The 18,005-nt window shown below is 35.3% G+C and overlaps 2 protein-coding genes across 2 annotated transcripts in view; one reads left to right on the top strand and one right to left on the bottom strand.

Annotated features, from left to right (window-relative positions):
• The window catches only part of DOCK2 (dedicator of cytokinesis 2), a 559,513-nt gene that overhangs the window by 291,288 nt on the left and 250,220 nt on the right, over positions 1-18,005 (top strand). The gene's annotated exons all lie outside the window — the stretch shown is intronic.
• INSYN2B (inhibitory synaptic factor family member 2B) overlaps positions 13,648-18,005 on the bottom strand; it is a 130,653-nt gene continuing 126,295 nt past the window's right edge. The window contains exon 4 of the mRNA XM_007473988.3: positions 13,648-16,983. Within this exon, the coding sequence (XP_007474050.1) occupies positions 16,797-16,983 (187 nt within the window). The 3' untranslated portion in view covers positions 13,648-16,796. The remainder of the gene's footprint in view (positions 16,984-18,005) is intronic.

The following is an 18,005-nucleotide window of genomic DNA, read 5'->3' on the forward strand; positions in this document are numbered from 1 at the left end:
CTCTTTTCATTTTGAGTTGAAAAGAATAAGTCACAAGGCATAAGTAGATTTAGATAGGGTTGGAGCAGATAAGCTTTTCCCCTCAAACTCAGCCCTGTTCCAAAAGTACATATTATTATCAAGGGTACTACCATTATTCTGGTCACCCAAGTTAACAGCCTAATTGTCAATTTCTTTTCTTCATTCTTTGTTACCTCACACATTCAATTAGTTGTCAAATCTTGGTGTATTTCCATGATATCTTTAGCATCGGTCCCCTTATTTCCATTTACACAGCCACCATCCTAGTTCAGGTTTCCATTCTCTCTCACCTGGTCTCCTAATTGGTCTCCCTGCCTTAAATCCCCCCTACTCTATTCCATCTTATGCAAGGATACCAATAAGGTTTTCCCAAATCATAAGTCAGATGTTGTTATTCCCCTGCTCCATAAATTATGTTGGCTTCTTCCGGGCTCAAATATTTTTTCTCATTATTTAAAATATATATTTTATATAGGTTTTGGGATACATATATAATTATTAGATAGTACTATAGAGAATAAAATGAGTTGATCTTTGAATCACAACTCACATTTATATTAATAATATTTATGACCAATGAGTTGAATATTGAGTACTTTTTAAATAAATCAGTCTACAGTTTACATAATATGCCAAATACTTGCCAATTTCTGAACAAGATGATAGAGAAAAGTCTTTGCATTCTATTGTATACACTGTGTTGTGTGTGTGTGCATGCACATATATCCATATATCCATATAAGTGTCTATACATATATATATACACATAAATACAGTATATGCCAAAATAATATCAAATGATATTTTGAAGAGTAACTAGCAACTTGGGGATACAGAAAGAATTTCCTATAGGAGGTGGCATTTGAGTTGAACATTAAAGAAAAGTAGGGATTCCAAAAAATGGGAGATGTGTGATAGAAAGAAGAATAGATAGAAGAACTTCACCAATTAGCATTGTGCCTATGCAAAGGCTTGGAGAAAAGAGTTAGGATGTTATATGTGAAGACTAGAAAAGAGCCCACCTTGGTTGAACTCTGAGTGTCTAAAGGGGAGTGTCATATACTAGATTGTGGCCACGTGGTAAAGAAGTAGATGTGCCCACTATCATATCTAGATGCTATGATGAATTAGGAAAATAGGTCTGGCATCAGTGATGTATATGAAAGGGGTCAAACACTGGAAGAAAAGGTTATCCTGTGATATGATGTGTTCATTTCCATGAGGAGTTTGCAAGTGGGTCACTTGCCTTTGTCTCATTTATCAGCTTCTTGAATTCTTAAGTTCTAATCTTCTCATGCTGTCTGCTAATTGGTGCTGCCCACCCCCATAATCCTCTCTTGCCTTCCTTCATCACCAGTTTTTGTTTATGTTTCATAGTCTCTTGTATGGCCCTGATTTATACCATTGAATGGATTTGTGAAGTAAAATTAAGCTGTTGTCTCAGCTGGGCTGTGAACAGAATCCCATGAGAGACAGACAGGGCACCATATGTTTGTTACAGGACCTGGAACCCAGACAGGAAGGAAAAATCATATGATAGGAATATCACTCCTTCTGGTTGTAGTTCAGGGACTGAACTGGCCAACAAAATCACTGGGGGGTAAGGGGGACTGGAGCATCTGTTTGGTGAAAGTCATGGATTCTATGAATTGGAAATCCCACCTACCCATCTTCTGTGAACGATGATATGAAAGAAAAAATTCCCATTAAGTCATGATTTGAAGCAAATTCACACCTTTCTAGAATCTGATGCCAATAGAAGAGCTGAAGGTCAAGACTAAGGAGTCCAATGTGCCCACTCCAGGGTCACCCCTCATTAACCCACTGGTCTGGTCTGTGGTTGAGATGCAGTTGTAATAATCTCTCAGTCATCAAGTATTTATTAAGCAACCATTGGAGTGCTCTTTATTTTTAAAAAATAAGCAATTATAAGTAGGATCATTAATTTAAAGTTGGAATAGATTTCATAAATCACCTAGTCAAATACTCTCAGACTGAGAACTAGTGACTAATTCACATTCCAAAGGAAGAAAAATAATTTCCCCCCAGGATATCTGTCCCAAAAGGCTAGGTGATATCGATACCTAAACTCACAGAAATGTATTTCTTGCTTACTGTAGGTGGACTTGAACAAAAGGGCACCCAATTGGTTAAGGTCCATTGTCTCTGAATGCAAGTTTCCTTCTACTTCAACATAATGCCTCCTTCCTGAGTTAACTTTTCTGTCAATGAGGCATCACAAACAAAACAAAACAAAACAAAACAAAAAAAACAATTCTTGAAGAGAAAAATATGGGGGAACTTGAGAGAGGCTCATACTTGGACTGGTAGTTGTGCTGACTTTGAGTGGGAGTAAATCTTTTGCAACATAGAAGTTTCACCTCGTATAAAGGTCATGATGAGAAAAAAAAGAATGTGTGAAAATAAAGAAACTTTTAATATACCACCGTTGATCCTCCAGCCAATTTTATTTAAATAATAATCTTCTCTCTAAGAAAGAAGATTGGATTCCTAAGTATTATAGAAAGAAAAAAATAAATAAGGAAATAAATAAAAGGAACATTTCTTGGAAAGTTGTGCTATGCACGAATGCTAATCAAACTAAGAAAATGGATGATAGGAAGTTGTGTCAGGGATGATTTTATATTTCCTTCTAACTTGAGATTGGACAGGGAAAGTGAAGGGAGCAGAGAGGAATCTAATCAAAAGATAAATAAGAAGAAAGATACAGGGTTGAAAAAAGTTTTGTAAAATTAGATGAAAAGGAATGTGATAACTGTTTGAATAGGAATATTAAAGAATATACATATTTTTCATCATCATGTGGTATCAGTTCAAAAACTGGAAATGTACCAGATTATAAATGAGTTATACATAAATTTAAAGTTGTGAAAAACTTAGGATATCTTCTATAGATTCTATTATAATGAAAATAATAATGAAGGAAGGAAGAATGAACATGATTAAGACTGAAATTGAGAGTATATAATGATATTCTATGAAATGAGAAGAAATAAACCAAAGAAACAAAATAATTATTAAAGAAAATGATTATTAGAAAGTATATCAGAATGTATGAAATATGGCTAGCAAAATTCTCAGAAAAAAATTATACCTCTGAAAACATTTATTAACAAAAGAGAAACATAAAGGATTAAGTGGGAAAATTAAGCAACTAGAAAACCAACAAATTAAAAACTCCCCCAAAGGGGTTCTTGAAAATTAAAGAAGTGAATAAAATTGAAAATGAAATTGCTTTTTAAATGATAAATAGAAGAAAAAACTGTTTTTGAATGCTAGCAAATTAATAAATCATTGGCTAGTGATTTTTTTAAATAAAGAAATTACCCAAATTAACAATAAATAGAAATTTGAAATAGCTCAATTTTAGGAAGAGAATCAAGTGAGGCATAAAATGATCTGAAGGCAAGGGACAGGGTAAAACCTGATCCAAAATTTATTCATCTTTTAATTCTAACTAATATTTAAAGAATAGTTAACCTCCATGCTACAAAAGTTTCTTTTTTTTTAACCCTTACCTTACACCTTAGAATCAATACCATGCATTGGTTCTAAGACAGAAAAGTGCCAAGGGTGGGGCAATGGGGGTTAAGTGACTTGTGCAGGATGACACAGCTAGGCAATGTCTTAAGGCCAGATTTGAACCTAGGACCTCCCATCTCTAGGCTTGGTTCTCAATCCACTGCTACCCAGCTGCCCCCTAAAACAGTTTCTTAAAAGGAAATCTTATTAAAATTATTTTATTATCCTATTGTCCAAACCAAGAAAGGGATAATGTAGAGAAAAAGGACTAGATATCAAATATTAATGATTAATACTGTTGTAAAATTTATTCAATACATTTTTCATTAAAGAGTCTATTGTAATATAACTATATATATATATGTATATGTATATATATATATATAAACTGATTCTTTAGAGCAAAATTGGATTTATACTTGGGAAAAGAGACTGTCAAGATTAAATCAATAGACAAAAGTAATCCTTAAAAAATATAAGTCTTTTATGTAAATCCTCTTATTTTCCACCCAAAGCATAGGCATAGAAAACCCTTTTGTAATGCAATAAAAGTACATATTTTAAAATGAGAGCATTATTTTTAATGAAAAAATAATGGTTACTTCTCTAATAAATTCATGGACAAAAAATAAAATGATGTTCATTCTCTCCATTTATCATTTAGCAAACAATGTAGCTAGAACTGCTGTCTATAACCATAAGGCATATATTAGAGAAAATCTCAAGATAAAAAGGATACAAAATAATTTCTACATGAAGATAATATAATGTTTTACAAAGAAGAGTCTAAAATATCAATGAAGAAACAGATCATCAATAGCTTCAAGTATCAGTATAAAATATCCTTAAAACATCATCTATATCTTAGAATAACCCTAAGAAATTGATATAAAGAGAAATTTCATTTAAAGTAACTCCATAAACACATAGTAACATGGTATTTACCCCACTAACGTACAGATAGGATTTCTAAAAATACAACTACAAAATTTTTTTTGCTGAATGGATAAATGGGGAGAACTCTGTGTTTTTGATGTAGCTCACCAATATAATAAGAGTAACTATTGGAAGTAGGGAACTAACAATGGGGAAATTGCCCCTACTAATTAGTATTGGTAGCCATTCTAAAAATTTTAGTCTTAAGAGAGTTGCTTGGGGTCAGTGAGAGATTAAATGACTTGCCTAGAATCATAAAACTGGCATATGTCAGAGGTGTGACTTTGACCTAAAGTTCCCTTATTTTGAAGTCACAAACTCTATTACATTATGCTGTCTCTCAAGAACATTTAGAAATTAATTTATATACTTAATGGTATAGCAAACTATCAATTTTACTTCATAAAATTAAACAAGAATAAAATTCATCTGGAAAAATAAAAGGTTGGAAATCTCAAAGAAAAAAATTTTAGAAGTAGAAATGAAACATTAGCATCCCTGGGTCCAAGATTATATATATATATATACATATATATATATATATATACCAACAAAAGTATTTATTCATGGTTAGAAAAAAAGAATAAAACATTAGATTAGTCCCAGGCAAGTAACACCAAGAAACAAATGAACACAGCAAGGCAGTGTTCAGTTAACTGAACAAAACATAAAGTACTGTGGAAACAATTATTTGATGAGAACTGCTGGAAGAAAGAAAAAACACTAGGAAAGTTTGGGAGAAAATAGTTTTATACCAAAATTTTATCTTACATCCTTCAATAGAATATCTTTTACTGTAAAACAATGTAATGCATAGATATTGAGCCCAATATAAAAGAGGATCCATCATTTAAAGAATAGAGATTAGAAGGAGGCACTTTTACAAGTATGATTGGAGAGATTTGCAGAGGATAGTGGTGGATTAGATACAGAAAATTTTAAAAGAAATAATAGGTGAAAATTTAATAATATAAAATTATTTTAAAAATATTTTCCAAACTAAAACCAATGATGCTACAATCATAAGAGGACTAGTCATTTGGGAAATGGTCTTTGTATCATAAATCTTGAATAAAAATCTTATCATTTTAATATATGAGGAATTAACACAAATTTATAAGAATAGAATCTGTTCTATAATATATAATTGGTAAGAGTATCTGAGTCAAACTGTTTTTAAAAATTAAAGCACAATTAAGCACCAAAAAAAGCTCTAACTCACTAATTATTAGTGAAATTAAAATTAAAATAGCACCAAGGTTACCCCTTCTACCTATGAACCAAAGATAATCAAAGATCAACATATGTCAATATTGAAGGAGTTGCAAGAAAACACAAATACACTGCTGATGAAGTTGTGAACCGAAATAACCACTCTGTTAGCATCACTTAACACAGAAATTTCATTGTTGTGCATATATGCCAATGTTAGTGACAAAAAAAAATGACTTAATATTTAGGAATACATTTATGGCATCATTTTTTTGTGACAAAAATGACTGGAAACAGAATGGACATTTGTTGATTAGTTATTGTCTCTGTTGGGTTATATGGAATACATATGTATAATAATATGGAATATTATTGCTTCACTAGGAACAGTGAATATGGTGAATTAGAGAACAATGGGAGCCCTATAGGAACTGATAGAAAGTAAGAAAATGAAAGCATTAGAATTATAAACATAATGACTACAATGATGCCAACAAAGCAACATATTAAAAACCACAAGACTCAGATTAATTGTGGTGATCATTATTTCTTCAAGAAAATTAAATCACATTTCTTTCCACTTGGTAAAGACATGGTAGACAGTAGACCTATAATAGAGTAACCTAATATTTTGTGTGTATATCATGGATCCCTCTGGCATTCAGGTGAAGCCCATGGACTACTTCACCGAATTCTTGTACAAGTATACAGCAAAATATTTAGGGTTATAAATGAAACTGATCAATTGGAAACATTTATCAAAATATAAAAACAATTAATTTAGAGACACCAGGTTAGCTCCTAGCCTAGAATGATACATATGCTGTCAATTTTGGTCACTATTGCATTGTCAGATTTTTGCTTTTATCATCATTGACAATTGGTAAGAGAGGGTATGATGGACTAGGATATTAGGTAATTATTTGAACATAAAAACAAAATGCATTTAGAAGATAATACAGCAACTATCTGTGAGGTTAATAAGATGGATATTGTTATTTTTCTTCTCCAAAGAGGAGAGTTGACTCCATGATATAAGAAGGGGTTGGGCAAGATGACCCTTGATGCCTCTTCCAGCTCAATTCTGTATTCTTATGATTCTATCATAAGGAGTGGATCCTAGGTCATTTGACTTCTAACCCAGACAAGGGATCTCTCCTTCAGATTGTTCTTACCTTTGACATCATCACTTCAGGGAATATTTTCCCTTTTAGATTAATTCAACAAATATTTATTGAGTTCCTGATATGTACAAGATAACTTGCTAGCTCCTGTGGAGGAAACAGAAAAAGAGTAGCACAAACTCCAAGACTCCAAGAGGTTTTTCTAAAGCAACTTCTAATCACCTCTAGCCAGCTTTGTCATCTTAGGATATTCAAATAAATCTCTAGAATCCAGTAATAATTTTAACACATTTACCTAGCATTTTATTATTCCTAAAATGTCTTCCTTTTAACAAATCATGGATGAATTAATAAAAGGTTTGGTACACCTATTTTCAAGATAAGGAAACAGATTCACAGGTGAAATGACTTGGCTTAAGTCATTTGGCTAGTAGAATTGGACTCACCACTTACTTAGCCCATTGATTCCAAATCCCTTGTTCTCTTCACAGTGAATAGATTCTGATTTGGAACTGTGCTCTGACTGTACAATGCCTCTGCCTTCCTGTCTCTATCCCCTTGCATCTGGCTACTTTAACTACTTTAATCTGGTTGCATTACATATGTCTATAATTTTCACATTATGCCTAACAATAGTGGAAAGACAATTGGATTTGGAGTCAGAAAACCTGAGTTTGTATCTTGGTTTTTCCCCTATATTCCTTATAAATCAATGTCAGATGCTACTCCTTGAACGAAACCTTCCCTTTTCTCTACCCCATTTGTAGTTATTAGTATTCTTTCTATCCTGAAATTTCTTTGTATTGTTTACTTATATTTAAGTTATACCCCCTTCCCAGTAGAGTATATGCACCTTGAAGACAGGGACATTTCATTTTTACCTTTGCATACTTCAAGGAGATACTTAATAAAGGCTTGTTGAGTTGAAATTAAGTTGAGTTGAACTCTGCTGCTCACTCCTTTTGTGACCTTAGGAAAGTCTTTTCAAATCTCTGGGTCTTAAATTTCCAACCCATAAAATGAGGGAATTGGTATAAATAAACTCTAGTTTTGTTCCAAATTAATGATCTTTTATTCTAGTTCTATGGAGCAGTATGGGCAAGTAAAGCTCCACCCCTCTCCCTTTTTTCCTGGCTGAAAGGTCATTCCTTCTTTTACCTTATCCTTTTAGAAGACTATGGTTTCAACTGAACATCATCTGGACATTGTGGCCTCTGGTAGGGCCTCATCCTGATAAAACCCATCTTTTAATATCAGTTTGTTTGATACTGTAAGAGCCCCTTAGTTCCTGTAATAGACTATCATATCCCTTGATGATTTGGTGACCTTGAAACACTGGCTATCTTAACAGTGCCATAAAGATCCTCATCTTTATGGTATTGATGGAGCTGGTTATAGAATTACAAGAGAGTCATAGATATTTCTAGCTAGAAGAAACTCTGGATATCATTACATCTCTTCTTTTTGTAGGTAGAAGATGAAACTAAGGTCCAGAAAAGAGCAGTGACTTGTCACAAGTCTCTCAGGCAGTTAGGTTATATTAGAGAACAAACTAGATCATTTATTCTGAATTCTGGAATTTTTCCACCATTTTATTCCCATAGATTATCCTTTGAGATTGTTAGATTTTCACATAGATTCCCATGGAATATCCTTAGAAGTCCATAGATTTCCATTTTTAAAAATTATATTTTTTCCAAATATACATATAGATACAATAAAAAAATCATTTTCTGATTGTGATCTATGTTCTTTCATTCTCTCCCATACCTTCCCCCTCCCTGAGATGGCACATAATATCACATAGATTATATGTGTGGTATCATGCAATACATATTTCAATGTTCATCATGCTGTGAAAGAAGATACATTACTTAAATTAGAACAAAACTCTTGAATAAAATGAAGTGAAAAAATGGTATGCTTAGATCTGTACTCAGATTCCATCAATTCCTTCTATGGTGGAAATAGCCATTTTGTTATGAGTTCCTTGGTGTTGTCTTAGATCCTTGCATTGCATAATATTTAAGTCATTCACAATTAATCATTATATATTATTGCTGTTACTGTATAGAATGTTCTACTCACTTAACTTTGCATTTGTCTTTCCTTTTTTTTGCAATCATCTTATTCATCATTTCTTATGGACAGTAGTATTTCATTACAGTTACATACCACAACTTGTTCAACCAAACTGCAATTGATAGATGTCACTTCAGTTTCCAAAGAAATCCATAGATTTCTATAGATATTTCTTCATTATTACTTCTTAATGTTGCTTACAAACAGAGTTGCTCTAGGATGCAACTGCATCATCTTTTCCAGTTATCCTTCTTTGCTTCTTCCCATTTTCCTGGAATCCTTTTTATTAGATCTGTATCTTCTGAATTTTGCCCCTTCTTTATCTCACTCCATTTTATACCTTGTCTCAAAGTTTTATATAATGGAAAGAGTAATAGATTTGGAGTTAGAGGGCCCAGTTTCACATCCCATGCACTATTTCCTACTGACCTTGGAAAAATCACTTCAATCAATTTCTACTGTAAAATGAAGAGTTTGAATTAGTTACATTTCTAAAATCCCTTCCATCAGTTAAATCCTAGAAGCAACCTTCCGTCTCCCAATTCCTTCCTCATTGGAAGTCTATCTCCAATGATGAATATTTTCATATTTTGGTTTGTTTTAATTTTCTTCCTTCTGTCTCTTTTTGTTAAACTTATGTTGTTTTCTTTGTTCTGAGAGAGGGGAGGACTGAGATTGAATTTTTGTTCAAACTTTTATGAGTATTTTTGGACTGTAAGAGAACAGAAGAGAAGTCCCTAGAAGAAGACTAAGACATTTTATAACTTACTGTCTTCATTTTTCCAGGAAAATAAATAGCTCAAACTGAAGGGCATTTTACCTAATGGAGGTCTTCAAGGAAGTAACAAATATTGTTAGGTGTAACTGAAGTAAAAATTGATTTTTGGTTATGTGTTGGAATGGATAGCCTTAATGTCTTTCCTTATGACTTTAAAATTCTAGAATTCTATGATATTTCAAGGCAATGTGGCATAGTAGAAAGTATGAAGTCCTGGCTCTTTTGCTATCTGTCTGGTCTTGGACAATTCATCTCCCTCTCTGAGTATCTTTTCCCTCATTGCCCCTTAAGTAAATTCAAGGTGTTGGATTAGGAGATGTCAAGGCTTCTTCTGGTAGTAAATCTGTAATTCTGGGTCTCATCTGTAACGTGTGTGGTATTCTAAGATTTACTGTGGAAGGCACAAAAATTAAGGGTAATTCCCTAATAGCATAATGAATAATTAATACCTACATAGAATTAAAACAACAAAGATGAGACAATTGGAGAACAAAGAGAGGACTAGATCATGAAGTACAAAGAGAAAAAATATTCAAGACATAAAGCAAGAGGAAGGTGGTTAGGAAGTTTGTTTGAAGGAATCATGCAGGCCTTGAAGGAGACATACAACCAGTCAACAAACTTTGTATGAAGTGCTTACTACTATGTGCCAGGCACTTTGCTAAGGGCTGAGGATACAACAAAAGGCAAAAAAAGAATCTTTGTTCTCAAAGACCTCATAGTCTAATGGAGGAGATAAAATGAAAACATCTATGTACAAACAAGATATATACAAAATAAATTGGAGATATTTTCAGAGAGGAGGCACTAGCATTAAGGAGGACCAGGATTGTTGCAGATGAGGCTGGGAAGCATTCCCAGAAGCAATACATATCAGATAGCTTTAAAATGTCACCTTTTTCTCTTCTATTTCTCTGCCAGTAGCAAAAGGTGCTTTGTTTTTCTCCTTAAGAAAACTCATCCTCTTATCTTCTCTCATAACCAGTACATTATTTCTGGTTATGGGACCATTCTTGATCAAGAGTCTCTTTGAACTCTGTGGAAGTACTGGGCAATGCATATCTGTTTTCAGGATTTACCTCACCCAACTGCTCAAATGATTCACCCCATTTGGCTGAGAGTGCAGTCACTGTGACTGCACTCTCTCTGAAATGCCTGTGTTACTATTTAAAGCTAAATTCAGATGTGGAGTGGAGGTTGAACCACTTAGTTGATGATGAAGAGTAGAGTTTTCTCTATGAGGAAGGCTGGGCTTTGGCAGGATGAAATTTAATATGGTGTATTTAAAGATCCAATGAACTTAAGTTATTTTTTATGCTTCCTCAATAATAGAAGTGTTTGTTTCAGAGCAGATATCTGGTGTGATTGCTTTATGTTTTCATTTCATTTGGGTTTAAGTGAAAAGGTTTCCCCCTGAAACTCCTCAAAATGCCTCTTTAGAAAACAGACCTTTAGTTTCATTTAAATAGTATTCCATCTGAAATTGAGTATGTTTCCTATAATAAACCTTGTGATTTTAATGAAAAACATAGCAAATAGTTAACAATCTGCTTTAATTTCAAAACTAATTTTCTTTCACATACACTGAGGAAATGTATTGGTGAAATGTACAAAGCACTCTGGGTTTTAATTTTGTCAATCAGTTGTCCTGAAATGAGTTTTAATTGCGACAATCGGTGTCAATGGCAAATGTACTGGATGGGTCAGCTGGTCTTCTAGTATCTGATTGTGTCATGCACAAAAATGAAGTAAAGAGCAGTAGGAACAGTGCCAGGTTCTATGCAGGGGAACACAAACATCAGTGAGGAAACTGCGACATTGACCAGAGTCATGCCTGATTTGACAAAACTCAGAATAAAAACTTTGGTTTCTAGCTTCTTATTCAGGGACCGAGCCCTACATTTAGCACTCATGGTAACATAGGTATAGTTTGAAGTGAGAGAACTATGATTCTCCAAATCATTTAAGATCTCTGGGTCTCAATTTTCTTTTCTGTAGACTAAAGATTTTGGACTAAGTAATTCCTGGCATCCCTTTCAGCTTTAAGTTTATGATCTATTATTCTCTCATGCTTATAGTAGGGAAGGAAACTGGGATTTGGAAGGCTTCAGAATGGAGTTTGGTTAATAGTAGGTAGAAACTTTGGAGCATTAACTAGTTCCAAAAAGCCTGGATGAACTGGAAGTTGTGCAATAACTACACAGTGACCCAGAAATTTCTTAATTCTCTGCCAAATGGGGCAAATCATTTGGGCATTTGGGTGAGGTGAATGATTTAAACAGTTATGCTTCAAAGTTAGAACTAGCCCCATTCAGGCAGCCTAATAACACTAGTGAGAGGGAATAAATGTTGAATATAGAATTGTCCCAATATTTCCTGTTTTTGCTCCAAACATCTAGCTCATCTCTGCCTATTGAATCATTTTCTTTCTTTCCTTTAGGGAAAAAACAAAAGCAAAACCAAAAAACTGCCCCCCATACACATATAGCAAGCTTCCAGGCATGGAATTTAAAAAAGAGGTTTCTTCAAGTAAAGTTTGCATTAAAATCTCAGCTTGGTCAATAAAATTATAATATTATAATGTCTCAAGATTGGTAGGGAAGAAGAATTGGGAGGAAGAACCCTGGAATGAGGGGAATAGGATTTCAATCTACTCCTATAACCTACTATTTGTGTGACAAGTCATTTAATCTTTCTGGGCCTCAACTTTCTCATCTGTAAAATGAGAGGATTGGCCTAGATAGTCTTTAAGGTCATTTATAGCTTTAATTCTATGATGGGATTCTCTTCATCAAGGAAGAACTAACTATATTCAGTCAAACTCCCAGATTTTTCCCATGCCAATAATATGGGTTCTTGACTCCATTCCACTATTACTTGTTATGTAATGTGGGTAAATTATATTATTTCACTGGTTATAACAATACCTTACTTTCCAGATGGCCCAGGCTATTAAGATCATGAACTCATTCATTGATAAGGAAACTAAGGTCTAGAGAGGTTAAGTGATTTTCAAGTGATCACACATGTAGCAGATGACAGAGGCAAGATTTGCACTCAGATCTTCCCAATTCCAAGTCCATTATTCAAGCAGCTTTCATCATGGTTTTGGTTGGTTCTGTGGTCCTTCTATTGAAATGGCAGCTTGTGAATTCTTATCACATGTGTAATTTCCCCTGAGGAATTTATGTCTCTCTTATGAACCCAGACCCACTTCAGGCTACTGAAAATTTATTACATGGCTTCTTTATCAGAGATTAAGCTTCTATGGATACTGCTCAGGTCTTACCCCTTTCTACTCCAAAGGATTCCATCAGGTGACCAGTGTGGTAATTTAAAAACTTGTCCAGAATGGGTATATCAGTGTCACTTCTCTGAGCCTTCTCAGGTCACCAATTGGCACTGTCAGTCTTAAACATTCTTTATCCTCAGAAGGTTAGAGTACTTCCTATGTACAAAGGGACTGAGGATATAAAAATATATGTTGTAGATTCTGTTCTCATGGAGCTCACAGTCTTCTGGGAAGTATGACATGTACACAAATCAATCACTGCTACAAGATAAGCATAGAGCCCGCCTAGGAGAGATATTGGAGAGGGACAGATCACTTTCATTTGGGGGTAAGTGGAGTGAAGTGAATCAGGGAAGGTTTTAGGAACAAGTTAGCCCCTGAGTTGGCTCTTAAAAGAACCGAGGGATTTTACAGGTAAAATGTATTCCTGGTATGGTGGATGGTGTGGGCAAACATATGGAGATGGAAGAAACCAAGACAAGGACAGGAGACCCAATGATCCAGTTCGACTGAAACACAAAGTACATGAAAGTTGGGAAAGAAGGCTGGAGCCAGATCTTGAATGCCAGTATTGGAAATTAATACTTTTTTTCTTTCCTGGATATACATTTTATGGACTGGGTCAACATGTTCAGAGCTAGTAAATGAGTCTTAAAACCTAAGAAAAATATGTAAGTTTATTGAAAAAGATAATATCCCATTTAAAACCATTTAGAAATTTACAAAACATTACATTAGTACATCATTTTAAAGAAGGTGCTCTATAGAGCAGCTAGCTTTAAGTATCGAGTAGAGTGAGTAATCTTTTTTATTCCACTACGGAGAAAGTAGCTATGGAAACTCCTGCGTTGTAGAATGTGTTGGTGTCACTCCATGTTTCCTCTCTCTCATACAAAAGAATTTTTTGCTAGATGGATCTTTCTCCATAAAACAGAATAACTTCAAGTGTAGTATTTCTGTAGAATCATGGTGGCAGATGCTATACATTATTTTACAGTGGAGAAGGGCTGTCTTCCTGCAAGGAGATAAGTAGGGGTTTTGGTTTCTGTGTGTTGCTATTATTATTTTTTTTTTACTGTTTTAATAGGAGTTTTGAATAATTCAGAGACCATTTTACCTGCTGAAAAGGAAAGTTGTGACAAGGCTCATCTCACTTCAATGGTTATGATAGGCTTGGTACTGAGGAACTCCCTCCTTTTGTTCCAGAACTAGGTCCCAGGAGCACCTGGACTGTGCTTTGGTACAGAACCTTTCATTGCCTTACTGTTCTTTTTTTGTTAGCTGGTTTTCAGGACCTAGTCCTGATCCCTTGTGTTCTGTGAGACTACTTGAGCTCCTGCAATAAAGCACATATATGGGTCTAACGGACTTGTGTAGATGTGGATGTATAATGGATATCATTATATCATAAGATGTCATTTCTACAAGTGTGTGTTATCCACTTAGAAAGGTAGACTCCCAGGCTGGCTTCCTTAAATTATTCAGCTTAGTCCTTGGTCAGCGTCCTGCAATATAGTTGATAAGTGTTCAGATGAAAAAGACACATTTAAAAAATAACTTAAACAGAGAATAATTAAGGTGGCAAATGCACTGAGAAAAAAATCACTTATTCCAAAACCAAGCATAATTGAACTTTTGATTAAATTTCATTTTGGATTATCCATATTATTGATCTTTTCATAGGTGAGAATCATTTGAGAATTGGCTGTATATACAAAATGCAGATAGAAGTATTAGTGGCATTTAGCTATTGCTATGTTTAAATGTGGCTTTAGAAAGAGATAGATTATAAACATATTTCTTATAATGTTCATTGGTTTTATTTGTGTATTGTGGGCTTCATTAGGATCTCTTTGTGTGAGTTTAGACACTACCCTAGAATCAAGATAAAAGCAGCTTTAGCAACACTCAGATTTCTTGGTAACTTTCCTGAAATTTTCCTCCTCCCATTGAAATGGCTATGTTGACTGCACTGCTGTGGTGAGGGAAGGTGACACACTGTTGGTGAGGTTTTCTGAAGAGGCCTTGATTTGGGAGGGGCTACTGTTTCCTACATACAACCATGGGTAGGGGACTCTCCTCCCAGAAACTCCTCAACATGATTCTGCAGCCCAATGGTTTCTTCATAGCTAATCCACAGTTTTCATCTATTTCTCTTTTCCCCTCGATTGAGGCATGACTACTTCAACAAGTCGCCATTGGATTTAATTTAGTTAGGAGTCTTTCTGACCTTTGCTCTTTACTCCCCATGAATGTGCAGCAGAAATCTAATTATATTCTTTTGAAAGATTTTGTCCACCAATTTAAATTAGACTGTTTTTTCAGGTTTAGAGCCTGGAGGAAAATTAGCATGGGCACTCATAAGAAATCAAGGCTTAGTAGAAACAAGAAATATATCTCCATTCCAAATTCTACAACTTCTTCCCATCAGACTCTCATTTCTAACTCATTGTGAAGGTATAAGCCTCAGATTCATAAACTACAGGATCCTGAATCTGATTTGAAATTATGGGCAAGGCTACTAGAATAGCCAAACATCTGATGAGTTATTATAAAATTGACAATACCCCAAAACCAGAATACCTGGGTAGGGCAACTGATTCTTGTGGTACTGAATATTGTTTTTGAAAAATCTTATGGGGATTTAATTGAGGCCTCAGCCAATTCAGTTCAATAGCAATTTATTAAACACCTACTATGTGCAAGGCACTGTGCTAGGTGCTGGGATACAAAAACAAAACAGTCTCTGCCCTCCAGGAGCTTACATTCTACTGGCAGGAAAGGTTGGATTCAACCACCATTTTGGCTGGTTTTACTTAACTCATTATTTTTTGTTACAAAGGAGCCTGAAAGGGGTTGGGAGTGTTATAAATAGCCTAATCACCTCATTCCAGATTCTCCTGCCAAGGAGGACCTACCTTGCCAAGGGAACCCTGAGGATCTGTGAAAGAGAGGGTATATAGGCATGAGTGTCATGGCAGAAATCCTTCTTATTCTTTCTCTACCATTCTTATTTACTGAAAATTTACTGGATGTCAAAACAGGCAACCAGTAATAATTCTTACAAAGCTATTGGGGTATATGTGTGTTTGTGTGTGTGTGTGTGTGTGTGTGTGTGTGTGTGTGTGTGTGTGTGTGTGTGCATGTGTGTAGAATGAGGACCTCTTTGCAAGTCCTAATAACATTTCAGTGTCATCATATTATTTAATAATTTAGGTTCAAATTTCTAATTAAGGAATGAAAAAATACTAACTTTTTAGGGCTACCATGCAGTTTGACCTCTTTTTGTGCTTAAGTATTGCTGATGTCTCAGGAAACTATTGGTTGGGGCATTTTGTTTTCCCAGCACACCCAAGAAGTAGCCCTCAGGAACCCTCGTATCTCTGAAGCTACTGCCTTTCCTTGTCTGCGAGCTTAGGTCAGAGAGTGTTTACACTCGTGGTGTAGGTGAGTGGGTCAATGCAGAGTGCTAGGGTAATGAGAGAGCATGTGAGTGGCTGCTGGAAACCTTCCTGCCTTATGAAAATAACTGTTTGAAAGGGAGTTCTGCAAGTCAGCATTGGAGTATCTGTAAAACCTTTAGCAAGTGAGACCTGCTCCTTCTGCCACTGAGTCCCATTAGGTGATTGGTCCCAAACCTGCTGAGGTCTGCCTGCCACATTTCTGATTAGGTCCGTGTGGTGGTACACACCTCTTGGGATGACCTTGGTGGTCTTTTGAATGCTTTGACTACCGAGCAGGAGAGGACCTGGCACTTGGCTTCCCCATCTTGGGAAGGCAGTTTGAGGAGTGCAGTGCTCTTACAAGCTCAAATCCACCAGAAACATTTCTTCTTCACCTTTTTGGTTTTCCTCCTTAAGTCCTGTTTTTCAGGAGCTGGAGGCTCAGCTGGCGACTTTGGTGGTGGGGCTGTCTCTGGTGGTGGTTCTACTTGGTCCAGACTACTTAGGACTTGATGGAACCTCCCTTCTTGCTGTCGGAAATCGTATTCTACACTGAAAACAAAATAAAACAAAAGTAGAGAAAAGGGTAATAAATTTGACCCAGGAAGTATTTAAACCCCACCTACCATGTACCTGAGGCTTCGTTTTCAGCACTCTGCTTGGCAATATAAAAAGCCAACCTAATTCCAAGATATCATGTCTATATTTGAGAAGCTAGCATATTGATTGGAAAGTCAGGATATATACTTATGAAATAATTTCTAATAATATAGGCCAATATTTAATGAAGTATCACAATGAATGGTAGAGACTATAATGGAAAGAGCTCTGGCTGTGGAGTCTGAGAATCAAGGTTCATCTGTAGTATGCTGTCTATATGACCTTGGAGTCATAAATTAACCTCAGTATCCTCATTTGTAAAATGAAGGGATTGGACTAGATAGCCTCTGAAGGCTCTTTCACCTTTAGGACAATGATCTTTAGGTTCTATGTTCTGCTATGAAAGCAGAGAGAAGAAAGTCAGGGAAAGGAAAGATCAGTTTGTGAAGGGGAAGCTTCCTGGAGGAATTGACTTGTACTTTGAAGGATGGGAAAATAAGGATTGAGGAGATGATTTGGCTATCAAGGAAGGAAGAAAAGCATGATAGAAAGCAATGTAAGAGAACATGAGAATGAATATGAGTTTTACAGAGGGCAGTAAAGAAAGTGACTTGATTCTAGAGATGGGTGTAGGGCAATGGTGGAAAAATAATGAAGTCATCAGATCATAGACTTAGAGCAAGAGGGAAACTTAGAAGTCATCTGGAGAACTCTTAAGTTTATAGCCATGGCTGTCTCTGGTTCTAGGACTGTGGGTCTTAAGGGATGTGGGCTGTGGGGCGTGCGTAGAAGTGTTTAGTTCGCTCTGGGCTATGTGATGGATTTATGGAGTATGTGTTGAGGAAATGCCATATTTTCTCTGCTAATGAGTAGGAAAATGAAATGTTTTAAATGGCACTAGATGAAAGACATCATCCCTTGTTACTTTGTGATATGCCGTGCTTTCAGATACTTCTGCTTCCATCATTGATCAG

The sequence above is a fragment of the Monodelphis domestica genome, chromosome 1 (assembly GCF_027887165.1).
Source record: "Monodelphis domestica isolate mMonDom1 chromosome 1, mMonDom1.pri, whole genome shotgun sequence".
NCBI classification, from domain to species: domain Eukaryota; kingdom Metazoa; phylum Chordata; class Mammalia; order Didelphimorphia; family Didelphidae; genus Monodelphis; species Monodelphis domestica.